This window comes from Thamnophis sirtalis, unplaced genomic scaffold (genome assembly GCF_051295495.1).
Source record: "Thamnophis sirtalis isolate CommonGarterSnake01/CBP01778 unplaced genomic scaffold, rThaSir2_p1.2 scaffold_3, whole genome shotgun sequence".
NCBI classification, from domain to species: Eukaryota; Metazoa; Chordata; class Lepidosauria; order Squamata; family Natricidae; genus Thamnophis; species Thamnophis sirtalis.
Genome location: NW_028261383.1, coordinates 26,094,989 through 26,122,544, shown reverse-complemented (window position 1 = coordinate 26,122,544; position 27,556 = coordinate 26,094,989). Strand labels below are relative to the sequence as shown.

The window sequence follows — 27,556 nt, the reverse complement described above, 5'->3', positions numbered from 1 at the left end:
TTGTTAAGTGAGTGTGGGTTCCCCATTGACTCTTCTTGTCAGAAGGGGGCAAAAGGTGATCACGTGACCCTGGGACACTGCAACCGTCATAAATATGAGTCAGTTGCTAAGCGTCTGAATTTTGATCACAACGGTGGTAAGTGTGAAAAACAGTTCTAAATCCTTTTTTTTCAGTGCTGTTGTAACTTTGAATGGCCACTAAATGAACTTCTGTAAGTCGCGGACTATCTGTATACAGGCAAATATTTGGACTCAGCATCTGGTTCCAGGTTCCCTGGAGCAAGTGGTGGGATTCAGCCAGTTCGCACCTATTCAGGAGAACCGGTTGTTAACTTTATAAGCATTGGGAGAAATCTCATTTTGTGGTTTTTCCCACTTTACAGGGCTAACCCTGTAAGGAAGGCAGGAAGGAAACATTCTGGGGCTGTTTCTAGCCTAATCTGTACTGCCCTGCTTACAGAAACTGCCTCTCCAGTTAACCCTTATTACATTGTAACAGCTAAGGTGAAGCGCCCATCGACATGAGCGATGTTGAGTTGGCCATGCCCACACGGTCACATGACCACCGAGCCACGCCTGCCCAGCGTGGGCAGAGAACCGGTTGTTAAATTATTTGGATCCCACCACTGTCTGGAGCCCAATATGTGACATGGATGAGGCGTTCCCAAGAAATGAAACATGAGTTGTAAATGAGTTTCTGTTCTACTTACGTGAGGGTTTTATCCACAACAAAAGTTTTCCATAGCCAGCTCTCAGGGAAAAATCTTCGCAGTGTGATAAAGTCATCATCAAAATAATCTTCTTCATCTTCATCGTCAACTATGTAGAAAGAGATAGTCACCAGCTAAAGATGGCAGTTTGCTCTTTTCCGAAAAACCTTACAGCAAGCTTCTCCAACCTTGACAGGTTTAAGACTTGCGGACTCCAACTCCCATAATTCCTTAGCCAGTCATGGAATTCTGGGAGTTGAAGTCTACAAGTCTTAATGTTGCCGAGGTTGGAGACCCCTGCCTAAGAAGGAATGGTAGTTAGGCCTCTTAATTTCAAATGTCTTAACAGTTGCTGCAGTGTCTCTGGAATTTCACTGTGATCCAGGGGTGAAATGCTATCAGTTCGGACCGGTTCACCAGTAGTAAAAACAAATGCTACCAGTTCGGGTGAACTGGTAGCTCTGATGATCAGCTGTGCGGCAATCAGCTGTCACAGTGTGATCATGCGGCAAAACTGATTGTCACACAGCTGATCATTGGAACTACCGGTTCGGCTGAACCGGTAGCATTTTTAAATGTTCTGATTGTCAGCTGTGCGACAATCAGCTGTGCCGCGTGATTTATATTCGCTAGAAAGCAGGAAATCCTGCTTCCTAGAGAATCTAAATCATGCGGCACAGCTGTCCCCCCGCTCACTGTTCTACTTACCTTGATCCTCATTTTTCAGCACTACATGGTAGCACTTATGCACAAAGTGCGCATGCACATGCAAAACAAATCAGTAGCAGACTTCAAAGCATTTCAACCCGGCTGTGACCCCCTTTTGTGACTTTCTAACAAGCAACGTTAATGGGGTTACTGTGTTACCAATCTAGCAGCTACAGTGATTCACTTAACAATGGTGTCAAGAAAGGGGGTAAAATGGGTCAAAACCCGCTTAAAAAATTGTGACATTTTAGCAACTGAAATTGGGATCGTAAGTTGAGAACTACCTGTATACACTACGGCAGTGTCTCTCAACCTGGGTCACCTGAAGATGCGTGGACTTCAACTCCCAGAATCCCCCAGCCATCAGATGGCTGGGGGATTCTGGGAGTTGAAGTCCACGCATCTTCAGGTGGGCCAAGGTTGAGAAGCACTGCACTACGGTCTCTTGAAACTCCTTATGGACCAAAATAATTACTTACACGCAACCTAAGTCGAGGTTGTAATTCGAGGACTGCCTCTATATGCTTCAAAGGGACGTATTAGCCTAATTTAGTTTGGCAACATTCTGTCTGCGGGTGAGGAACAATGAATAAATCTGCTTTTCAGAATGACGACGTTTCTTTCTTGGGTTTGGAGGCTGACAGAAAGATATTACGCCTGTTGTGAGGAAGGACGCTGAAGCTGGAACTCTTTGTTCTCAAATGTGCTTTGGGAGCTGACAGGAATTGATGTTCAAACATCTGGGTTGCCTTTCCTCACCTAACCTTTCCCTTTTCCTATTCAGCCAGCTCAGGGTTACCATACTTGCCTCTTGCAAGACCATGCGATCCCCAGGACTGGCGACGTAGTTTGGCAGCATAGCGGCAACAGTCAAGGAAGACTTCACGGCACTCAGTGTTCTGGATCCTTTTGGCACGCTCTTCGCAGGGCCGGGCATTGCGAAGCAGTATAATGCCACCCTTGCAGCATTTAACCTGATTAGGTGTCTGGTATTTGCCAACTGCAGACAAGAGAAGGGGAGAAGAAGATAAAATATTGGTGGATGTCAAACGCAGAAACAAAAGAGATACTGATTTCATATCCCCTTCTTAGAATTCTGATTAGTCTAGCCCAGGCATCAGCAATCCATGGCTCTGGAGCCGCATGTGGCTCTTTCATCCCTCTGCTGCGGCTCCCTGTTGCTCAAAATATGTGTCACAACTGCCAATGTGCGAAACCACCCCCCCACACACATTGGTATATGATTTATTGAGCTTTTCAATCCCTGCCAACCATGGTTAAATCCAAGAAAGGAAAAGTTTCAGAAGAAAACAGAATGTTGAATTTAACCGCATATGATAGTTTCGTGGTCGCTCAGGAAATAGTCAGGGACAGGAAGGGTTTTGTGGCTCCCGGTGTTTTCTTTTCTGTGGGAAATAGGTCCAAATGGCTCTTTGAGAGTTTAAGGTTGCTGACCCCCTGGTCTAGCCCAGCAGTTTCCAAATTTTTCTTTCTGATAGACCAGGCCTGCATTTTGCAACTTTTTGCAACTTTAAGATAGATGGACTTTAACTCCCAGAAATCAGCAGCTTGACACTCAGCTAGAATTGAAGCTGGCTTTAAAAAAAATCCACTTTTTTGGTTTGGTCAGTGGAAAGGTTCTGAGTTCTTTGACTCCCAATTAGACTTCGCAGTTTCTCTGCCTCTCCAGAAGCAATTCAGGCGAACAAGAAAACAAACAAAATAACTTTACTTTTTTTTTTTTTTTTACAATTTCCCCACCACTTAGTCTACATCAGTGTTTCTCAACCCGGCAACTTGAAGCAGTGGTGGGATTCAAATAATTTAACAACCAGTTCTCTGTCCTAATGACCAGGTGGGTAGGCGGGGCTTAGTGGTCATGTGACCATGTGGGCGTGGCCAACTCAACATTACTCATGTCGATGGGCACTTAGCCTTAGCGGTTACATTGTAATAAGGATTAACCGGAGAGGCAGTTTCTGTAAACAGGGCAATAAAGATTACGCTAGAAACAACACCAGAATGTTTCCTTCCTGCCTTCCTTACAGGATTAGCCCTGTAAAGTGGAAAAAAACCAAAAGAAGATTTCTTCCAACAACCGGTTCTCTGAACCTCTTAGAAAGTTAAGAACCGGTTTTCCCGAATAGGTACGGACTGGCTGAATCCCACCACTGACTTGAAGATATGTGAACTTCAACTCCCAGAATTCCCATAGCTGCCTAGGGAATTCTGGCAGTTGAAGTCCACTCATCTTAAGATTGCAAAGGCTGAGAAACACACTATATCAGATCATTATGCAGATTTTGAGGAGGACTACATAACCCGAAGATTGGCAACACAATGCTTTCCGATATTTGGACACACCCTTACCTTGCAGGAGCCCCAACCGAGGTGGGTTGCTCCTGGTTTGGCCCGGATTGGGCGAACTGGTAGTAGTGGTGGTGGGAGGCTCTGTCCACCCTCCCTTGAACCAGTAGTAGAAAAATTGGCAACCCACCTCTGACCTCCCAAGTCATTCATCCATTCCTATATTCAGTCAATCAATTGTATGTATGTACGTCATTAAATCAGCTCAAAATGGCCGACATTTTGTGAGATGATCAAATCTCGTGAGATTTCAGTAGTCAAGATGTGGGACGAAAAAGCTGAACGCCCGTGAGATTTAGAAGACCCAAAATTCAGGAGATTTAAAATACAAATCCTACAGCTTGGGAACAACTCTGAAGATACGAAGAATCCACTGTTACTTTGTTCCTCTAGCTATTACTAAATACAGATACTCCTTGATTTACAACCATTCATTTAGTGGGCATTGGAAGTTACAATGACACTGAAAAAAAATGACTTACGGCCGGTTTTCACACTTACAACTGCTGGGGCATCCCCATGGTCAAAATCCAGATGCTTGACGACTGGCATGTATTTACGATACATGGGTCATGTGATTGCTATTTGTAACCTTCCCAGCCAGTTTATGCCAAGCAAAATCAAACGGGGGAAAGCCAGATTCACTTAACAACCCTGTGATTCACTTAACAATTGCAGCGGTCTCCAATCTTTCTAAGTTGGCAGCTTGGACCGGCACGGTGGGGTCATTTCTGCAGGCGGCAATGTGCTCTCCACTCACACGAATGGAGTTTTATGCACGAGTGGAGGATGCTTGCACTCTGGTGCAAAGCTCCACTCGTGCTCACAGCAGGCATTTGTGCTTGTGTGCGAAGATCCACTCAGGTGAGCAGAAGGTGCTGACAGCGGAAAGCTCCATTTGTACGAGTGGAGCTTCGTGTGCATGTGAAAGCGCCTTCCACTTCGCGCACATGCTTGCCCATTTTTTCAGCAGCCCTATTTCAAACAGGCCGCAGCCTGCTAGTGGGCTGTGGCCTGGATGTGTGGGGGACCCCTGTTCTATATTACAACACCCCAGAGAGTGCTGTAAAGCACTATGGGGCAGCATATAAGCCTAAATGCCAGCTTGTATTTGTATTTGCATTTGCATTTGAATGAAATTCAATGGTGAAAAGAGTAAGGTTCTACATTTAGGCAACAAAAACGAAATGCACAGGTACAGTATAGGTGGTACCTTCCTCAATAGTAATAACTGTGAAAGGGATCTTGGAGTCCTAGTGGACAACCGTTTAAATATGAGCCAGCAGTGTGTAGCAGCTGCAAAAAAAGCCAACACAGTTCTAGGCTGCATAAACAGAGGGATAGAATCAAGATCACGTGAAGTATTAATACCACTTTATAATGCCTTGGTAAGGCCACACTTGGAATACTGCATCCAGTTTTGGTCGCCACGATGTAGAAAAGATGCAGAGACTCTAGAAAGAGTCAGAGAGGAGCAACAAAGATGATTAGGGGACTGGAGACTAAAACATATGAAGAACGGTTGCAGGAACTGGGTATGTCTAGTTTCATAGAAAGAAGGACTAGGAGAGACATGATAGCAGTGTTCCAATATCTCAGGGGTTGCCACAACGAAGAGGGAGTCAAACTATTATCCAAAGCACCTGAGGGTAGAACAAGAAGCAATGGGGGGAAACTAATCAAGGAGAGAAGCAATTTAGAACTGAGGATAAATTTCCTGATAGTTAGAACAATTAATCAGTGGAACAGCAGTTGAGTGCTCCAACACTGGTAGTCTTTAAGAAGATGTTGGATAGCCATCTGTCTGAAACGGTATAGGGTTTCGTGCCTAGGCAGGGGGTTGGACTAGAAGACCTCCAAGGTCCCTTCCAACTCTGCTATTGTACTGTATTGTATTGTATTGCATTGTATTTGTATTTGTATTTGCATCTCCATTTGCATTCCTATTTGTATTATTTTATTTTTTATTTTGGTTTTGTTTTGAAAATTTATATTGCCGCCAACTCGCACATGGAGACTCAAGGCGGCTTACACGGATACAAAAACTAAATAAAAGAAATAATAAGAATAAAAATAATAAAACAATAAATTAGTAAAATAATAACACCCCACCCCCCCAGCAACAACACACATTCATACAAACCACTTAATGGGCTCCATCCTGGTCTGGGTCCTCCCCGGTCTATTATTAATTCTGGCTCTCCCCAGTAAAGTTCTTTGCTTAAATTGGAGCAACCGTGTTCCTAGAATCACAATGGAGAACCTCATCTCCCAGCACTTACCTTTCTTGTCTATCTCCTGTTGAAATGACAGGGAACGCTTTTTTCGGGAAGCATTTTCTTCACATCCATGTGCTGTGGAAATGAAAAGGAAAAGATAAACAGAAACTCAATACGTGGCATCCTTCAGTCTCCAAAGACTATGGTGTTGTGTTCTGGAAAGAGGTCTTAAAGCAGCATCTGGTGTGGCTAAAAAGGCTAATTCGAGAATGGCAATCCCTTCCACACTGAGGGCAGTTACATTCTGTCCCCTGCCCAGCCCCCAGATTTCGCTGATTCCAGGACTGTCTCTTTGCCTCAGCCTGCCAAACAATTGTCTCTTCGAATTGGAGGAGGCCATGCTGTGTCTTTAGCCTCCAAGCTGAACGATCAGAGGTCAAGCTTTCCCAGCTGTTAACGTCCATTCCCAAGGCCTTTAGATCCTCTTGCAGATATTCTTATATCGTAGCTGTGGTCTCCCTCTGGGGCGCTTTCCCTGCACGAATTCTCCATACAGGAGATCTTTCGGAATCCGACCATCAGCCATTCTCACAACATGAAACTCAATAAATAAATAAATACATACATAAAATCCCACTAACAGTATTAAAAGGACAAGGATTCCTGATGGACAAGGAGAGCTGCGGTTTCACAGAAACGGAAGAAGAAAATAAATACTTGTCAAGTAAAGCAAGTGAATGCCCAGGCTACTAGAATGTTGTCAAAAACCTGTGAGATTTGGTTGAAATTTCAGACAAGAGGGCACAAATTTAAGAAGAAAAGGGCATTCTCCTTGCGAGATTTTGACAGTTTTAACCTTACATCTCTCTGAGCCAACCAAGAGGATTATTTCATCTCTTCCCCTCACAGCTTTGCAATTTCTATGATTTATTTTCTTTATGACTATGAGGATTGAAACTGCTGATAATTGCCCCTTTCTTTTCCTTCAGGACCAGAGGTGGTATTCAGCAGGTTCTGACCAGTTATGGAGAACCAGAAGTGGAAATTTTGAGTAGTTCGAAGAACCGGCAAATGCCTCCTCTGACTGGCCCCGTCCCATCTATTCTCTGCCTCGCGAGTCTCAACTGATGAGGAGGAAATGGGGATTTTGTAGTAACCTTCCCCTGGAGTGGGGAGGAAATGGAGATTTTACAGTATCTTTCCCCTGCCATGCCCACCAAGCCATGCCATGCCCACCAAGCTGCGCCCACAGAACTTGCTGAATACCAGTAAAAATGTTCGAATCCCACCACTGTTCAGGACTGGTTACTCACCCTTCCGGAGGGGGCTGCGCTGCTCGCCGGCACGAATTGAGAGACCAGCATCGGCGAAGACACCCAGGGAATCCTCCCCACCGCCAGCAGTGCAGCCGAGATCATAACTTTTCATGGCCTCAAAAACCTGATTTCAAGAGGGAAAATAAATACGCGTGTGGAAAGATGATACGGCCAGGAAGGGAGAGGGATCAGAGAAAAAGAGAGACTGCTTCTATTATCGGTGTGTGATGTTTCACTGGACCAGTGTCTCTCAGCCTTGGCAACTTTAGCAGTTAGCAGCAGTTAGACTTATATACCGCTTCATAGGGCTTTCAGCCCTCTCTAAGCGGTTTACAGAGTCAGCATATTGCCCCCACAGTCTGGGTCCTCATTTTACCCACCTCGGAAGGATGGAAGGCTGAGTCAACCCTGAGCCAGTGAGATTTGAACCGCTGAACTGCAGCTAACAGTCAGCTGAAGTGGCCTGCAGTACTGCACTCTAACCACTGTGCCACCTCGGCTCTGGTCCACACTTTAAGATGTGTGGACCATAATTCCCAGAATTCCCCAGCTAGTTTAACTAGAACAAGAACAGGTGCAAACATACCATATTTTTCGGACTATAAGACGCACTGGAATATAAAACGCACCAAGATTTTGAAAAAATAAATTAAAAAGAAAAAAAATGCCCTCCCTGTCCCCCAGGAGCACTATGCATGCCTCCCAAACCCTCTGCACCCCAATTCTTTTGTGAAAAACAGGGCCTGCAGAGAGTTTGAGAGGCCTACAAAGTGCTCCTGAGGCCGGGAGGGCAAAAACGAGCAAAAAATGGGCCCGCTTTTCACAAAAACAGGTCCATTTTTTTGCAAAAAAACCAGGGCATGCCGAGCACTTGGAAAGCCTACAGAGTGCTCCTGGGGGCTTGGGAGGGCAAAAACACACCCATTTTCACTCATTTTTGCCCTCCCGAGCCCTCAGGAGCATGGCCTAAAATGGGCAGTCAATAAATATAAATGAATGAATAAAAATAAAATAAAATAAAAAAATAAAATATGAATAAATAAATGCTGCTAACAAATAATTCCCTCAACACTGTCAAACTATTTACTAAGTGTGCACTACTATTAATCTTCTCATCCTTCCGCTCACCCATCCCCTCCCACTTATGACTGTATGACTGTAACTTTGTCGCTTGTATCCTTACGATTTATATTGATGGTTTCCTGGTATGATTTGATTGCTTATTTGTACCCTATGACTATCATTAAGTGTTGTACCGTATGATTCTTGACGAATGTATCTTGTCTTTTTATGTACGCTGAGAGCATATTCACCAAAGACAAATTCCTTGTGTGCCCAATCACACTTGGCCAATAAAGAATTCTATTCTATTCTATTCTATTCTATTCTATTCTATTCTATTCTATTCTATTCTATTCTATTCTATTCTATTCTATTCTATTCTATTCCATTCCATTCCATTCCATTCCATTCCATTCTAGTCTATAAAAATTATTTTATTTCTCGTCCTACCCTCAGGGGCCCAAACGTGCCCATCAAATTCCCAATCATCATTGCTATTTTACACCAGGAGTCGAAACAAGGAGTTGTGTCCCCAAGTGAGTCAGAAGAGTGGCTGAAGCAGAAGGCACCATACCTTGCCTTGTGAGAGTCGATTCTTCCCGTTGAGAGCGTAAACGGCAGCATCGGTGGCAGAGAGAGAGACGAAGGATTTGTCATCCGTGTTTAGGGTGAGTGACACACGGGACTGTGGCTTTAGACGGTCTACGTTGGACGAGGAGCGAATCTCCAGCTGAAGGTGAGAAAGACTGAGTGAGGGAGAAGGAGGACAGCCAACCACAACTACTTCCTTGATCTCTAGGTGGGAGAAGTGACAACTTCATGAATGACCTGGGAATCCCAGAAGCGCTCTCCGAAATATTTGGAAAGTAATGGGTTGGTCTTTCCTTATTTTTCCTTCCTTGCTCTCTTCCCCCTCGTTCCTTCTTTTGCTTTGCCTTTCCTCTTTCCCTTTCTCCTTTCCTGTCCCTTCTTGCAAGCTCAAATGCAAAAGGGGAAACATTTCCCCTTTTGTTCTGTTTTCGGTGGCCTAAAGGTGGAGCTCTTGCCTCACAAACAGGAGGTTGTGAGTTCGATCCTAGGTAGAGGCAGGTGTAGGGTCTCCTGCTGGGCAGAGTTTGGACTAGATGACCTGCAAGTTCCCTTCCAACTCTGTTACAATCTGTTACTTCAGTTTGTTTTGATAGCCCTCTGCCAATGAAAATGAAGCTCAGGGGGTCACTGCATCCCATTTTCGGCCGCAACAGCCTCCTGCAACCATCTGCCATTGAAAATGGAGTGCGGGGGGCTGTGTGCATCCCCCGCGTGCTCCATTTTTGCTGGCAGAGGCACTGCGGGCCGGTCCTTTGCTGTTTCCAGGCTGGCCCCATGGGCCAGATCTAAGCAGTCTGTAGACCGGATTCCAGCCAGTGGGCCTTGAGTTTGACACCCCTGCACCAGGGGTGGGTTCCGGGAGGTACAGCCCGGTACGGGCGTACCCGTGGCAGCTGGGAGCAGCGGCCACTGTACCGGAACAGTGGCTCGTTGGGCCCACCTGCCTGCCCATTTTCCTTACTGCTTTTTGAGGGAAATGGGCCAATTGCACACGCGCGCACAGCGTACAGCGCTTCGGCAACCTCCGCCAAGCAGCTGGAGTGTTGCAGGATGGTGGCGTGGCGCATGCGTCTGCAGCGCACGTTCCTGAGGTGGACACCTGGCCCCGTCGCAGCGTACCGGTTGCGACGGGATCCGGAACCCACCACTGCCCTGCACTACACCAAAAACCAAGCCAAGGCCGGAACGGAATGCGGGTATGTGGCAGTGAGTGAAACAACTGACTGTCTTAGAAACAAATCACTGGTACAAAACTCTGGAGTGGATTCAGAAACGCAGACCCCTCCTAAATGCAACATACCTTCCCCTCGCAGCGGGCGACCACCTCCAACCATATGGAGTTAGAGACAATTTCATCCCCAAGGCGGTAAAAGGCCACGACACGAAACGTTGGCATCAGATTGGGTGTAATGTGAATAGAGGCTGCTAAGTGAGAGCCACGCGGAATGCTGCTTACAGAGATGATGTCCCCTTTGCTCAAAACCTGCAAGGAAACAGTCAAAAAAGTACTTAACACAGAGGCACATCTTCTAGAAATTAAAAATCAAATCAAATAATAATCCCATAACCCAGTACAGGTAGTCCTCATCTTACGGCCACAACCGAGCCCCAAATTTCCGTGACTGAGTGAGACATTTGTAGAGTTTTGCCCCATTTGGCAACTTTTCCAGGCGCAGTTTTGAAGTGAATCACTGCCATTATTAAATTAGTAACGCGGTTGGTTCGGTGAATCTGCCTTCCCTATTGACTTTGCTGGTCAGTAGGTCGCCAAAGGTACATGGCCCAAGGACCCTGGAACCCGTCATAAATAGAGGCTAGTTGCCAAGTGAAGGGGTTAGAATTGCAGGCTACTTCTGCTGACTGCCGGCTGCCAGTAGTTCGGCAGTTGGATTCTCACTGGCTCAAGGTTGACTCAGCCTTCCATCCTTCCTAGGTAGGTAAAATGAGGAGCCAGATTGTTGGGGGGGGGGGGCAATAGCTGACTGTAAACTGCTTTGAGAAGGCTGTAAAGCTCTGCGAAGCGCTATATACTGTATTTTTCAGAGTATAAGACGCACTAAGATTTTGAAGAGGCAAATTAAAAAAAAGGTTTTTGCTCTCTGCAGACCTCTCAAAAATGGCCTGTTCCCCCCCCCCCAAAGGGCATGAATAGCCTTCAGGAGGCTTGTAGAGTGCTCCCGGGGGAGGGGGGGGGTAAAACGAGCAAAGAAACAGCCCGTTTTTCACACATTTCTGCCCTCCCCAGCCCGCAGGAGCACTCTGAAAGCCTCCTAAAGGCTAGGCACGGCTATTTTGGTGAAGGTGGCAGGGTTTCGGGAGGCAAAAAATGCTGTATTCAGTGTGTAAGACACACCCAGATTTTCAGCCTCTTTTTTGAGGGAAAAGCTTCGTCTTGTACTCCGAAAAATACGGGTAAGTCTATTGCTATTATGGAGGGACAGTTCCAATGAAAGATTTATCATCTATTTATTTATCTATCTATCTAATCTATCAATCTACTCTATCAATCTACTCTATCGATCTAATCTATCTATCTATCTATCTATCTATCCATCCATCCATCCATCCATCCATCCATCCATCCATCCATCCATCCATCCATCCATCTACCCATCTATCATCTACCTAACTCTCTCTCTATTTATCAATGTCTTCTATCATCTATTATCATTCATCCATCTATGGTATCTATCAATCAATCAATCAATCAATCAATCTATCTATCTATCTCTATCTATCTATCTATCTATCTATCTATCTATCTATCTATCTATCTATCTATCATCTATATATGTATCTATGTATCTGTTTATGTGTCTGCCTGCCTGCCTGCCTGTCTGTTTGTCTGTCTATCTATCCATCCATCATCTACCTCTCTCTCTCTCTCTCTCTCTCTCTCTCTCTCTGTCTTCTATCATCCATCCATCCATCCATCTATCTATCTATCTATCTATCTATCTATCTATCTATCCATCCATCCATCCATCCATCCATCCATCCATCCATCCATCCATCCATCCATCCATCATCTGCCTACCTCTCTCTATTTATCTACCTCTTCTATCATCTATTATCATCCATCCATCTATCTATCTATGGTATCTCTCTCTCTCTCTCTCTCTCTCTCTCTCTCTCTCTCTCTCTCTCTCTCTCTCTCTCTCTCTCTCTCTCTCCCTCCCTCCCTCCCTCCCTCCCTCCCTCCCTCCCTTCCCCCCTCTGAGGACCCAGACTGTGGGGGCAATATGCTGACTCTGTAAACCGCTTAAAGTCTAACTGCTATTGCTATTGCTATTTCTCTCTGTCTCTGGCCGGATCTGGCCTGCCGGCGTTGATTTTGACACCCCTGATCTAGGTGTTCATCTCTGTTTATCTGGGTGTTGATTTTTAGGGAGGAGCCGTTGTAGTCCCTTTATTTCCCCTTTAGCTTTTTGATTGTCTCTGTTGAATGGTATTTAGTTGTTGTTTATCTCTATGTACCTATTGATGGCTGATCTGTCGGAATAACAGGCTTCCAGGAATTCTCTGGCGTTTTTGGTCTAGGGTTCTCACAGTTTCCCAGTTGAAGCTTTGGTTATGTGTGTCCATGTGTTGCGCAATTAAGGAGTTTTCATAATGTCTCCAGACTGCTAGTTGGAGTTCATGGATGCACACTGCTAATTTTCTGCACAGTTCTTCGAGCAGACGCCCACCAAGACTGACAGGAAAAGCCACTTGTATATAAAGAGAGAGAACCACAAGATTCTCATGAATATCTCCCACCAAACCTCCTGAAGGGACTCACCATGTAATAGATGCGGGTGAAGGCAATTGATCCAACGGGTGTCAAGTCAATTGTGTGGGTGTCTCCAATATTCAAGCCATAACTTTTGCGATTTTCAATGATCAAATAGTTGCCACTGGCAGACCTGGTGGCCTTGGCGGTCAGGGTCACTTCTGCTGGACTCTCTGTTCCCGCTGTTAGCTGTGGGAAAAACAAAGATAGTCAGGGTCTTTATAGACATACTGGACAGAGGGGATGACCTGTGGTGGCACAGCCAATATTGCAGGCTAATTCTGCTGGCTGCCGGCTACCAGCAGTTCGGCAGTCCGATTCTCACTGGCTCAAGGTTGACTCAGCCTTCTATCCTTTCAAGGTTGATAAAATGAGGTGCCAGACTGTTCGGGGCAATAGGCCGACTCTTTAAACTGCTTAGAGAGGGCTGTGAAGCTATGTGAAGCAGCATATAAGTCCAAGTACTATTGCTCATATGGAGAGACAGTTCCAATGAAAGATATCTATCTATCAACTATATATGTATCTCAGGGGTGGGTTCCGGCCGCCATTATTACCGGTTCGGTAGTAAAAAAAAATGTGGGTGGGCGCGCTTCCCTTCCCTGTATGCGCACAACATTTAAAAAGGAATAAAAAGTACATTTTTTCAATGAAGATTGTTCTGCACATGTGCAGAACAGAAAATCAAGATGGCGCCACCGAGGATAGAACTGGTATGGTCATGTGTCCCCTGGAGTTACTACCTATTCGGCCGAACTGGACTGAATAGGTAGGAACCCACCTGTGATGTATCTATGTATCTCTCTGCCTATCGGTCTATGTTTCTGCCTGCCTGCCTGCCTGCCTGCCTGCCTGCCTGCCTGCCTGCCTGCCTGCCTGTATGTCTGTCTGTCTGTCTGTCTATCCGTCCGTCCATCCATCCATCCATCCATCCATCCTCTACCTAACTCTCTCCCTCTCTCTATTTATCTACCTCTTCTATCATCTATTATCATCCATCCATCTATGGTATCTATGGTATCTGTCTGTCTGTCTGTCTGTCTGTCTGTCTGTCTGTCTATCTCCATCCATCCATCCATCCATCCATCCGTCCATCCTCTACCTAACTCTCTCCCTCTCTCTATTTATCTACCTCTTCTATCATCTATTATCATCCATCTCTCTCTCTCTCTCTCTCTCTCTCTCTCTCTCTCTCTCTCTCTCTCTCTCTCTCTCTCTCTCTCTCTCTCTCTCTCTCTCTCTCTCTCTCTCTCTCTCTCTCTCTCTCTCTCTCTCTCTCTCTCTCTCTCTCTCTCTCTTTATTTCTGGGTTGGTAAAGTTTTATGTACAGGTAGTCCTCGACTTATGGCCACAATTGAGCCTCAAATTTCTACTGCTAATCAAGTTGTTAAATGATTTTTGCCCCATTTTACGACCTTTCTTGCCACAGATCTTAAGAGAATCACTGCAGTTGTTAAGTGGCTTCCCTATTGATTCTGCTTATCAGAGGTTTTGTAAGTGTGAATAGTGGTCATAACTCACTTTTTACAGTGCCGTTGTAACTTCAAACGATCATTAAATGAACTGTTGTAAATCAAAGGCTATCTGTACAATATGTATACATATACATATACATATACATATACGTATATGTATACCTATACGTATACATACACGTATACGTATACGTATACATACACATACACGTACACGTACACGTACACGTACACATACACATATACATACACATATACATATACATGTGTACCAGTGGTGGGTTTCAAAATTTTTTAGAACCTCTTCTATAGGTGTGGCCTGCCGACCAGGTGACCGGGTGGGAGTGGCTTGGCAGTCAGGAAACTTAGTGGGAGTGGCTTGCCGGCCATGTGACTGAGTGGGAGTGGCTTGGCAGTCAGGCGACTGGGTGGGTGTGGCCAACTTGTAAAATGTGGTGAAACTCACTTAACAATGCTCTTGCTTAGCTACCAAAACGTTGGCTCAGACACTCTGGCATTTGAAGCATGGAAGCTATCAAGTTACAAGACCCTTGCACCACTAACCCTTTAGAAAAAAAACCCCAAAGGTGTTCAAACTTGACAGCTTCAAGACTTGTGGACTTCAACTCCCAGAATTCCTCCTCTCACTCTTCATCTTGATGATATGCGGACGGGCGGCGGGAGGGAGCTGGAACCGGTTCTAAATGGCACTGTAGATTTGTGGAACCTCTTTTATAGAAGAGGTTAGAACTGGCAGGAACCCACCCTTTCTTCCTCCCCTCCTGTCCCCTCCCTTTTGATGGGTGAACCCATACCATGACAGTGACTGAAGAAGAGCCTCGAGCAACATTGATTCTGTAGTTCACATTTCCCTGCTCATCGGTGTTCTGCTCTTCATCCATGGGAGATTGCGCTCCGGTTATGCTGGTTCTGAAGCGGACTGGGAGGTTGGGGGCTGGCGAGCCATCCGGCAGTGTGATTCGAGCCTGGAGAACGTGGAAGAAAATCCAGAATGTTTTCTTAACAATGATAAGTGCTCTGGGCCTTTCAGAATTCAAACAGAACAGATTGAAATACAATATGTGTTAAATTCCATGATTGTATTTGTATACTGTGGCTTTTCAATGTTAGTGCGAAAATAGTACAAACCGAATATACTGGAAGGTAATAGATACCGAAGGAAAGAGTCGAGTGAAAGAAGAAGGAGGGTGGAGAGGGTGAGAGAGAGGAGGAGGAGAAGGGAGGGAGGGAATGGAGAGGGAGTGATAGGGTTAGAAAGAAGGGGAGGGGAAGTAGGCGTAGAGGGGTGTGTGAGAAGGAAGAATGAAAGTTGGAGGGGGTTGAAAGAGGGTGTATGGCAGGCCAAGGTGGTATACTGGGTTTGTATTGTAGAGGGCATTTTCTATATAAGTGAAGGTTGTGTTTATTATTCAATGTTATATGCCCTGATCAAGCACAGTGAATATGTGATTGTATAGAATGAAAACATAATAAAATATACATTAAAAAAAAAAAAAAGAATTCAAACAGACAAGCACCAGCCATACAAGCAGTCTAGACTTAACAAGCGTCGGTAACCAATGGGTTCTCCTTAAAATCCCGAAGCCTGAAGCATTTCTAAAACTTTCCAACTGCATTTCAGATGATCCATTGCAATTTAAGGATATGTTTCATCAAAAGAATGACCTCTGGTGGTTAAAAGTTATATCTCTAAAACCCAAAACAGCTGATGGATCCACACCCAGGATGCAAATTTAACCCCCTGACCCGTTCTTGAGGTGGGAAAATGCACATATCCTCATTTTTCCCCCCAGCCTCTTTATTTATTAAGTTTATTTATTTATTTAGACTTAGAGTCAGTCACTCCGAACGGCTTTTAAAAAGTTGACATCTACCCATTCTTTCTAAACAAAATTATCACTGAAATGCTGTCTTTAAACTTGATTTTTATAAGTTTACTGTTGCAAAAGTGAAATATTGGGCTTGCTTTTTTTAAAAAAAAGTCAATGGTAATACAATAGCAGAGTTGGAAGGGACCTTGGAGGTCTTCTAGTCCAACCTCCTGCCTAGGGAGGAAACCCTATACCGTTCCAGACAAATGGCTATCCAACATCTTCTTAAAGACTTCCAGTGTTGGGGCATTCACAACTTCTGGAGGGAAGCTGTTCCACTGATTAATTGTTCTCACTGTCAGGAAATTTCTCCTCAGTTTAAGTTGCTTCTCTCCTTGATTAGTTTCCACCCATTGCTTCTTGTTCTGCCCTCAGGTGCCTTGGAAAATAGTTTGACTCCCCCTTCTTTGTGGCAACCCCTGAGATATTGGAACACTGTTATCATGTCTCCCCTAGTCCTTCTTTCTATTAAACTAGACATACCCAGTTCCTGCAACCATTCTTCATATGTTTTAGCCTCCAGTCCCCTAATCATCTTTGTTGCTCTTCTCTGCACTCTTTCTAGAGTCTCCACATCTTTTCTATATCGTGGTGACTAAAATTGAATGCAGTATTCCAAGTGTGGCTTTACCAAGGCATTGTAAAGTGGTATTAACACTTCACGTGATCTTGATTCCCTCCCTCTGTTTATGCAGCCTAAAACTGTGGTGGCTTTTTTGGCAGCTGCTGCACACGGATGGCTCATATTTAAATGGTTGTCCACTAGGACTCCAAGATTCCTTTTACAGTTACTACTGTTGCGCAAGGTACCACCTCTACTGTACCTGTGCATTTTGTTTTTGTTGCCTAAATGTAGAACCTTACGCTTTTCACCATTGAATTTCATTTTGTTAGATAGTGCCCAATGTTCAAGTTTGTCAAGGTAATATTGGTATTGGTCAGAGTTCTGCCATTTTCTCCTTCTTTAGGCCAGTGTTCCTCAACCTAGCAACTTGAAGGTGTGTGGACTTCAACTCCCAGAATTTCCCAGCCAGTCTAACTGGCTGGGGAATTCTGGGAGTAGAAGTCCACACACCTTCAAGTTGCCATGTTGGGAAACTCTGATCTAGACTAAGCGGTTGGAAAATTGCAAAAAATGTAAGGTTAAGGTTACGGTTAAGGTTAGACTTTTCCCCTGACTAAACAAAGATTTCTTAAGCCACCTTCGTTTCTAGCTGCTTTACAAACCAGTGTCAAGCTGCTGAAGTGTGTGCCAAACCCTGTGTTTGGAATTCAGAAATGTGAAGGACAACCAGAATCAACATGCGCCCATTCTCACAACCGCCCTGCCCAAGATGGATGACGAACACGGCAAAAAAAAACCCCCACAGCACATACCAGCACTTCGTAGGGAGCATTGGGCACAAAGTAACGCTTGGTTTTCGACAAGTCCACTGAGTAAGGCGATGATATAAATTTAACCGAGGTGAGTTCTTGTTCCTCCAGCTCTCCACCTAGGAGAAGGAAGAAAAGGTCAACAAGCCACCCTTGAATTGAACCACGTTTTAAAGAGATGCTGCCCAGGTTAGATGAAAAGAAGGTTAACAAATCAGTAACATATACAGGTAGACCTTCTTTTAGCAACCATTCAAAAGCTACAGTGGCACTGGGAAAAAGTGACTTATGACTGTTTTTTCACACTTACGACCGTTGTAGCATTTCCCCATGGTCACGTGATCAAAATTCGGATGTTTGGCAACTAGTTCTCATTTATGACGGTTGCAGTGTCCTGGGGTCGTGTTGTGCGATCCCCTCTTGTGACCCTTTGACAAACAAATTCCCTGGTGAAACATTTATTCATTTCCCCACCATGTTACTAAATTAACAACCGCAGCGATTCACTTCACAGCTATGGCAAGAAATCGTGCAAAACTCACTGAACAACCATCTCGCTGAGCAACATTAATTTTGGGCTCAATTGTGGCCGTAAGCCAAAGATTGCCTGTATTTGCTTTGTTTCTCTCATCAGTGTTCAGGCTGGCTCATTTCACACAGTGGGAGCTTAAAGTTTCTTAAGGTGAAGGTAAAGGTTCCCCTCGCACATATGTGTTAGTCGTTCCTGACTCTAGAGGGTGGTGCTCATCTTCATTTCAAAGCCGAAGAGCCAGCGCTGTCAAAAGACGTCTCCATGGTCATGTGACCGGCATGACTAAATGCTGAAGGCGCACGGAACACTGTTAGCTTCCCACCAAAGGTGGTTCCTATTTTTCTACTTGCATTTCTACATGCTTTCGAACTGCTAGGCTGGCAGAAGCTGGGACAAATTTTATTTATTATTATTATTTATTTTATTTGAAGCTTTTATATGCCGCCCAATCCCAAAGGACTCCGGGCGGCTTACAGGAAAATATAAAAAAACACATAACAACAATACAATTTAAAACAACAGTCATCCCTCATACATTCATTCTAGTCGGGGCCGGACCTCAACAGTGAGGTCAACAGCCCCAGGCCTGCCAAGTTTTTACGGCTTTCCTGAAGGCCATGAGAGTGGGTATGGTCCGGATTTCCAGGGGGAGCTGGTTCCAAAGAGTTGGAGCAGCCACAGAGAAGGCTCTCATCCGAGGGCCCGCCAGGTGACATTGTTTGGCCGACGGCATCTGAAGGAGGCCCAATCTATGGGATCTTACTGGCCGCTGGGAGGTATGTGGCAGCAGGCAGTCTCAAAGGTATCCTGGTCCTAAGCCATGTAGGGCTTTAAAGGTAATAACCAACACCTTGAATTGAGCCCAGAGACCAATTGGTAGCCAGTGCAGCTCACGGAGGATAGATAGATAGATTGTTTATTTATATGCCGCCCTTTTCCCTGGGGGGACTCAGGGCGGCTCACAATCAAAAGGGAAGGGGGGACAGACTTTTACATATAAGACAGTACATGATTAAAAACGCAACATTCATACCATTCGGGCGGGTAACAATCTTTAGCCCCAGGCCTAAGGGCTGTGCGGAAGGACTGGAGGGTGGTGAGGGTACGAAGTTCCACGGGGAGATCGTTCCATTGGGTCGGGGCTACCACCGAGAAGGCTCTCCTCCGCGTGGTGGCCAGTTGACATTGGCCAGCGGATGGAACTCGGAGGAGGCCTAAACGATGAGATCTAATGGGTCGTATGGAGGTGATCGGCAGTAGGCGGTCTCTCAAGTACCCAGATCCACTACCATGAAGGGCTTTATAGGTGGCAAGTAGCACCTTGAAGCGTATCCGGAGATCGACAGGTAGCCAGCGCAGCTCGCGGAGGATAGGTGTTACGTGGGTGAAATGCGGTGCACCCACGATCGCTCGCGCGGCTGCATTCTGGACTAGCTGAAGTCGCCGAATAGTCGCCGATAGGTGTAACGTGGGTGTACCTTGGCAATGGGAGTAATGGTAGCTCACTTTGTTATGCAGTGCTAGGGATTCAAACCGCTGAACTGCCAACCTTTCTGATCAACAAGCTCAGCGTCTTAGCCACTGAGCCACCGTGTCCCTTAAAGTTTGTTAAACAAGCCCAAATTGATTGAGTTTATATATCAGGCTCAGCTACAAGCTCTGGTTTATAAATCACAACGGCTAGGCTCATTCCATACTCTCAACTCTCAACCAAATGAGTACATTTAGCAGAGGGTTTGAATCTGCTAGGGATAAAGTGAGATGGGGCAGTCAGTGGGTCAGTCCCATTGTATGAAAGAGGCGACGCAGCTTTACTTTAACAGGAGGGCTTTCAAATCAGGCTTTTAATTGTGCAGTGGCTTTGCCCCATTGACAGATTTCATAAAGAGTCCAGAGACTGCATTGTCTCCTGTCTATAGGATTTCCTATACCTTCCCCTGCCTTTTTATAGAATAGCAGAGTTGAGGGGACCTTGAAGGTCTTGTAGTCAACCCCCTGCGTAGGCAGTAAAACCCTACACCACTTCAGACAAAAGAGATATTCAACATCTTCTTAAAAACGTCCAGTGTTGGAGCATTTACAACTTCTGCAGGCAAGTTGTTCCACTGATTAATTGTTCTATCCGTTTCTCCTTAGTTCTAAGTTGCTTCTCTCCTTGATTAGTTTCCACCCATTGCTTCTTGTCCTGCCCTCAGGTGCTTTGGAGAATAGTTTTTCTTATTCCTGGAAAATGGTTAAGAAAGGAAAGGCTGATACAAGTAGTATCACCTGTAGGACCACCTTGAGCCGAAAAATTATTCTGTTAAGTGAGCTTTTGCCCCATTTTACGACCATTCTTACCACATTCATTAAGTGAAAGACTGCTGTTATTAAATTATTAACACAGTTGTTAAGTGAATCTGGCTTCCCCCCTGACTTTGCTTTTCAGAAGGCCGCAAAGGGGGATCACATCACCCCGTCATAAATGTGAGTCAGTTGCCAGATGTCTGAATTTTGATGACAAGACTGTGGGGATGCTGCAACGATCGTAAGTGTGAAAAGCGGTGTGAAAAATAGACTCTGGTGTGGAAGAGGTTGTAACATTGAAGGGAGAGTGCATTCTAGGCACTAGCAGGCCAAATAATTCAGATTCTGACTGGGGACTTCATAGCTAAGTAAAACATCTGGTTGACCTTGTTTGACTCTGAATAATCCTGAGATGGAAGTTGTCAGCCCTTCTCAGTAGATCGGACCAGGAATCAACGACGCTAAAAGTACAGGCACCGTATTTTTCGGAGTATAAGATGCCCCGGAGTATAAGATGCACCAAGATTTTGAAGAGGCAAATTAAAAAAAAAGTTTTTGCACTATGCAGACCTCCGAAAAATGGGTCCATTTTTTTGTCAAAAAAAGGGCATGCATAGCCTTTAGGAGACTTGTAGAGTGCTCCTGGGGGCTGGGGGGGGGGGAAACAAGTGAAAAACGGGCTGTTTATCACTCATTTTTGCCCTCTCCAGCCCCCAGGAGCACTCTACAAGCCTTCTAAAGGCTCTGCACGGCCATTTTGGTGCAGGGGGCGGGGTTTCAGGAGACCATAAATGCTGTATTCAGTGTGTAAGACACACCCAGATTTTCACCCTCTTTTTTGAGGGGAAAAAGGTGCGTCTTATACTCTGAAAAATACGATAGTCCTCAATGTGCGACCATAATGGAGCCCAAAATGTCTGTTGCTAAATGAGACATCTGTTAAGAGAATTTTGCCCCCTTTTACAATCCGTCTTGCCACCGTTGTCAAGTGAATCACTGCAGCGGTTAAGTTAGTAACACAGTTGTTAAATGAAACCGGCTTCCCCATTGACTTTGCTTGTCCGAAGGTTGCAAAAGGGGATCAAGTGACACACAAACACACACCCCGTGGACACAGCAACTGTCATAGACATGCTAATTGCCAAACATCTGAATTCTGATCACATAACCATGAGGAGGCTGCAACAGTCATGCGAAAAAAGGCCATGTCACTTTTCGGAGTGCCGTTGTAACATTGAACAGTCGCTAAATGAACTGTTATAAGTCGAATGCTAACTGTACTCTTCTTGAGCTTGTCTATAAGAATCTTGCAAGTCTACTTGTCTTCCCCCTTTTTATACTCCAGTCAATTAGGGAAGTCTCTGTTTGAGCCATTTCCCAATGTTGTTTGGGCATTCAGGACAGTGGTGGGTTTCTATTTTTTTTTTAATACAGGTTCTCTTGTGTGCACGCACGCGCTCTCTCTCTCTCTTGCACGATGCTTCTGCGCATGTGCAGAAGCATCCGGGTGGGTGGGTGGAAGCTCCCACCACTGCCATTACCAGTTCAGCTGAACCAGACTGAACCGGGAGCAACCCACCTCTGATTCAGGAGTTAAAATGTTTTAACCTTTCTTCTATTGGCAAGAGAGCCTGAATATTTACCTCAAAGTCATCTCCCTTATCTCTACAGAGGTTCTCCAAGATTAGATTGGGAGCAGGGGTGGGTTTCTCGCCCCGTTCCAACCGGTTCAGTTGGAACGGGGCCGGTGGCGTCCTCGTGCACATGCGCAGTGCGCGCATGCGTACTAGCATCTGCGCGACGCTCCAGCTGCTCCTGGACGATCGCACAAGCGCTGTATGTGTCCTGCGCATGCGTGGAAGCGCAGAACTCATCAAAACTGGGTAAGGACCGCGGGCGGGCGCGCCCTTCGCCATTCCCGGAAGTTACTTACTTCCGGGTTCGGCGACCAACGAGTTCGCAGGGACCGCCGTGAACCGGTTGAAACCCACCCCTGATTGGGAGTCAAAACACATGTTAGATGTAAGCTGTGGCCAATTCAGCACTGTAGCCACGAAAATTCCAGGGATGTGTCCATGAAATTTACAATTCAAAGGAGATGTTCCTGTTTTTTTTAAAGCTTAGGGGTTTCATATACTTTTACCACCAGTTCGCAGTGCACCGAAAATATGTGTGAGAGAGTGCCTTCCATGCATGCACGTGGCCTTCCATGCATGCGCTTTGCTCTCCCGCACGCATGCACATCAGTGGTGGTTTACTACTGGTTTGGCCCGGTTTGGCTGAACTGGTAATAGTTTGGCAGCCTGGGTCACTGGAACCTGCAGCGACCCAGCCACGCCCCTGAAATGGTTCTCCCAGTTCTCATCTAGTTTTTTGCGTCTGCGCATCTGCAGAGCAATTTTTATTGCATTTATGGTCAAATGCGCATGTGCGCAGAGTGCAAAATTGCACGCACACCGAACCAGCAGTAATGCCGGCAGCAACCCGCCCCTAATATGCATGGCTTAGAAAACGTGGCTAAATAAGACAGGTGGACAGGCCCACCTGCAGGTCACCACTACAGATTCACTCAAACCGGTCCGAACCGGCTGAATTGTTTAAGAGCAGCCAGGCCTCGAGATCTAAGGCTGAGCCCTAAGCTCAGGCTTCCATTGACAGTAAGGCTACGAGTCCTAAGTAATAAGGTTTAACAATTGAGAAATGAGTCTCTGGCCTGTTTATAGATCACTTCTTGTCAGTAGCTTATGAAGCCATCATGTTTCATTTTTGGTACACTGCTCTCCTTTCATTAAACAAGGAAGTGGGGATGGAATAATTTCCTTTCTATTCCCTCTCTGACAGCGCAAGTAAATCAAGTAAACCCTGGCAATACACCTCTACAAAGCCCCAAAGAATGAATTCACGTAATGCCACCTGACAGCATTCCTTCTCACTTGTGTTGGCTGGAAAGTAATATAAATTTCGTACAAGCGAAGGCATCTTCTCCCTTACCACCATCAAAGCCTTGAAAAGCGTGAACAATTCCTGCTTGCGTGGAGTACAAAACACCTTTTATTTCTCCTTTATTGGTACCCTTCCGCTATCTGATGTGCTCAAGATATCCGGGCCAAACCTAACACATTTGGGAGGGACCGAACTGGAGAAAGTATTTTGTTCAGTGGTCTATAGAAGAAATAGATCAGACATCCAGCCCTTGCTTATCAAGGGAGACCGAGTGGAGCAAGTGGCCAGTTTTAAGTTTCTGTGTATTATCATAAAAGAGGACCTGACCTGGGGCACTCGCATGGCAGCACTGGTCAAAGGAGCCCAGCAGAGATTATACGACCTGAGACTCCTCAGGAAACAGCAACTGAATGAAAAACTGCTGTTGACCTTCTACCGCTGCACCATAGAGAGTATTTTAACTTACTGCACCTGTTTATGGTTTGCCAAATGCACAGTGGCAGATAGGACAGCACTCAGAGAATCATTGGTTGCCCTCTTTGGAAGAGCTTTATAGCTCCCGCTGCCTTAAGAAAATTCAAAACGTTCTTATAGATCCATCTCATCCTGGCACCTCTCAGTGGTGAAATTCATTTTTTTTATTACCACTTCTGTGGGAGTGGCTTGGTGGGCGTGGCAGGGGAAGGATACTGCAAAATCCCCATTCCCACCCCACTCTGGGGCCAGCCAGAGGTGGCATTTTTTCGGTTCTTTGAACTACTCTAAATTTCTGCTACCAGTTCTCCGGAACCTGTCAGAACCTGTTGAATTTCACCCCTAGCACCTCTCTTTTTTTGAACTATTAGCATCTGGCAGAAAGTAAAGGAGAATAAAAACAAGGACGAATAGGCTGAAAAACAGCTTCTATCCCAGAGCAGTAACTATACTGAACGTTACTGCATAGCGCAATATTAATGCAATATCAGGGCTTTTTTATTCAACTGTATAGAACGTGAAGGATGTATGTTTTGTTTTATGTACAATGTACACTGAAGATGGCATTTAATTTTATTGTACGAGGTGCAATGACAATAAAGTAAACTAACTAACTAACTAACTAACTAACTAACTAACTAACTAACTAACTAACTAACTAACCTTGCTACTCATGGTTCCAGGAGCTGTGATCAATACCAAAAAACAAATGAATACTAAACAATTTTTCCCCATAAGGGATTATATTAGTTAATCACAAGGCAGCCAACACCAACAAGTTCTAGTTTGTGCATTGAGTACCAAACAAACAATGAGGACAAATGTTCACGTCAGAATGCGTTGAATACCAAATTTGATGAGTTTCAAAGCCGTTGAGTACCAAGGTGTCACTGGATTTTTACACTTACTTGCTGTCTCTATGACAGAGGCTGCGATGTAAAGGGATGTACCAACAAGATCCTGCAGGGGGCGCCCCACTTTCTCTACGAGATCACTGCGCTGCAAGATCAGCGAGCCCTCGCCATCCTCGATCTGAAACAAGGCAAATTAGGAGGGTGTTAAAGTCTAAAAATCACAGTGGTGTATGCATATTATCACAGATACCATTCGGCCATTCTGAGATCCGGAAACATGAGGTTTGGGAGGGAAGGGGAAGACAGAATAGGAAGCATCCACATTTTGTGGGCACATGCACAGCCTGTTTGGTCTCATTGCTGGTGAGTTAAGGTAGTGACAAAGGCCAAACATTCATCTATTTGTTTATTTCAGGGATGCTTGTATGCAATGAAATTTCATTTTAATGTATGTCGATTAAGTGTATCTTCAAAGCGAGAATAAAGTTATTCTAAGTCTAAATTTACCCTGAATCTGTTTTCACATTCAGGTTTCAGATATGGGGCATATAAAGGTAAAAGTAAAAATTTCCCCTGTCCAGTCGTGTCTGATTCTAAGGAGTGCTGGTGGTCGTCTTTGTTTCTTAGCCAAGGGAGACCGCATTGTACGAAGACACTTCCATGGTCAATTGGCTGGCATGTTTATACACCGAGGGGCATGAAACACTGTTACCTTCCCATTGAAGTGGTACCTATTTATCTACTCGCACTTTCATGCTTTTGAGAATTGCTAGATTGGCAGGAACTTGGGCAAGAACGGGAGATCAACCCGCCATGTGATGAAACTATCGACCTTCTGGTCAACAAGTCCAGCATCTTAACCATTAGGCCACCATGCCTAGTGAATACGGTTGCGATGACGAACCTACGGTATGTGTCTCTCTCTGCAGGCACGCGAGCCGTTGACCAGCTCAGCTCTACCATGCATGGGTGCACGCCTCCCACCGGCCAGTTGATTTTCAGGTCTCTGACGGCATGTATGGGGAGGCGGAGGGCACACGAGCATGTGCGGGGGTGGGGGGAGCAGGGGGGGAGTGCAGCCCCCCGCACCCCCTTTTTGGTCCCAGGAGGCTTTATAAGGCCTGCTAGGCCCAAAACAGGGTATGGGGGCATCACGCCCATGTGTGGGTGGACAGCGGGGATCATGCACGCATGTGCAGGGGAATCGGGCGCATTGCATTGCTGTCACACATGCACATGCAATTTCGGCACATGAGGACAAGGTTAGCCATCACTGGGATACAGTATATGTGGCATATACCATGAGAGAAAGGAAAAATAAAGACGAGCACCTGCAAATACATTACTCTCACTGTCGAATAGTAGCTATTGAATCATGTGCTAAGTGTACACTATTTAAATCAAATAAGTAAATAAGCTTTAAAAAACTTATTATATTCGTCACATCACGGTCCACAAAAATGCATTCCTGCAGAGAAGGATATATCAAATCTTGGCGTTGTAAAATGAAATCTGATCAGCTCCTATCTTGTTTGGCTTCAGAAAATCATTAAAAACGGAATTGTTTAAGAAGGCTCTTGATTGATAGATGTTGCCATCTATTTTTATTGCTGTTTGGTTGATGGTTTTATGATTTTAGTTGTGGATTAATTTTGGGGAAGTTTAGGAGGGAAGCTGCTGAAAGTTTATTGATTGTAACTGTATCGTGGACATTTTTCGTTTCTGATTTTGTAACCTGGAGTCCCTGTTTGTAAGTTTGGATGGTTATATAAATTTTCTTTATAACTAAATATTAAGAAAATAAACCTGTTGAGAGTCTTTCTGCTGTGTGCAGGCAAAAATAAATTAATAAAATAAAATAAAATAAAAAAATAAAATAATAAAAAAATAAAAAAATAAAATAATAAAATAAAATAAAATAAAATAAAATAAAATAAAATAAAATAAAATAAAATAAAATAAATAAAATAAAATAAAATAAAATAAAATAAAATAAAATAAAATAAAATAAAATAAAATAAAATAAAATAAAATAAAATAAAATAAAATAAAATAAAATAAAATAAAATAAATAAAATAAAATAAAATAAAATAATAAAATAAAATAATAATAAAATAAAATAAATAAAATAAATAAAATAAATAAAATAAATAAAATAAATAAAATAAATAAAATAAATAAAATAAAATAATAAAATTAAATAAAATAAATAAATAAATAAAATATATAATAAAATAATAAAATAATAAAATAATAAAATAATAAAATAATAAAATAATAAAATAATAAAATAGTAAAATAGTAAAATAATAAAATAATAAAATAATAAAATAATAAAATAATAAAATAATAAAATAATAAAATAATAAAATAATAAAATAATAAAATAATAAAATAATAAAATAATAAAATAATAAAATAATAAAATAATAAAATAATAAAATAATAAAATAATAATAATAAAATAATAAAATAATAAAAATAATAAAAATAAAATAATAAAATAATAAAATAATAAAATAATAAAATAATAATAATAAAATAAAATAAATAAAATAAAAAATAATACAATAAAAAATAATACAATAAAAAATAAATAATAAAATAATAAAATAAAATAAAATAATAATAATAAAATAATAAAATAAAATAAAATCTCTGTTCCCTTACCGTGATTTGATATTTCAGTCCTGAGATATAGACCTTTTCTTTATTCTCACCAATCACACCAAACCGCACGTATGCTGTGCCGGTGACCCCTTTCCCATAGAAAAAACTGTTGGAGAAGCCAAGAAAAAAAAAAGATTAACTTTGGAATAAAAGCTGTGGATGACCAGGGGGAAAAAAAGTTTACCCCCTCATGTAGTTGCCTTCATCTAATCCACACCCTGAAGTGACCTTTCTGATTAATGATGTGTCATCAAGTTGATGTTATCTCTTAGCAATCCCACAGTTAGAGTTTTTTCCATGAGGATCTGTC

At 43.8% G+C, this 27,556-nt stretch overlaps 1 protein-coding gene across 1 annotated transcript in view; it reads right to left on the bottom strand.

Moving 5' to 3' along the window:
- Positions 1–27,556, bottom strand: part of LOC106545859 (complement C4) — a 93,656-nt gene that overhangs the window by 46,448 nt on the left and 19,652 nt on the right. Inside the window, exons 8-18 of the mRNA XM_087711607.1 lie at positions 27,247–27,352; positions 24,630–24,753; positions 17,490–17,605; positions 15,036–15,206; positions 12,755–12,934; positions 10,274–10,456; positions 8,957–9,112; positions 7,318–7,444; positions 6,068–6,139; positions 2,227–2,418; positions 711–819 (exon numbers count right to left, since the gene is read on the bottom strand). Coding sequence (XP_087567733.1) covers positions 711–819; positions 2,227–2,418; positions 6,068–6,139; positions 7,318–7,444; positions 8,957–9,112; positions 10,274–10,456; positions 12,755–12,934; positions 15,036–15,206; positions 17,490–17,605; positions 24,630–24,753; positions 27,247–27,352 — 1,536 coding nt within the window. The remainder of the gene's footprint in view (positions 1–710; positions 820–2,226; positions 2,419–6,067; positions 6,140–7,317; positions 7,445–8,956; positions 9,113–10,273; positions 10,457–12,754; positions 12,935–15,035; positions 15,207–17,489; positions 17,606–24,629; positions 24,754–27,246; positions 27,353–27,556) is intronic.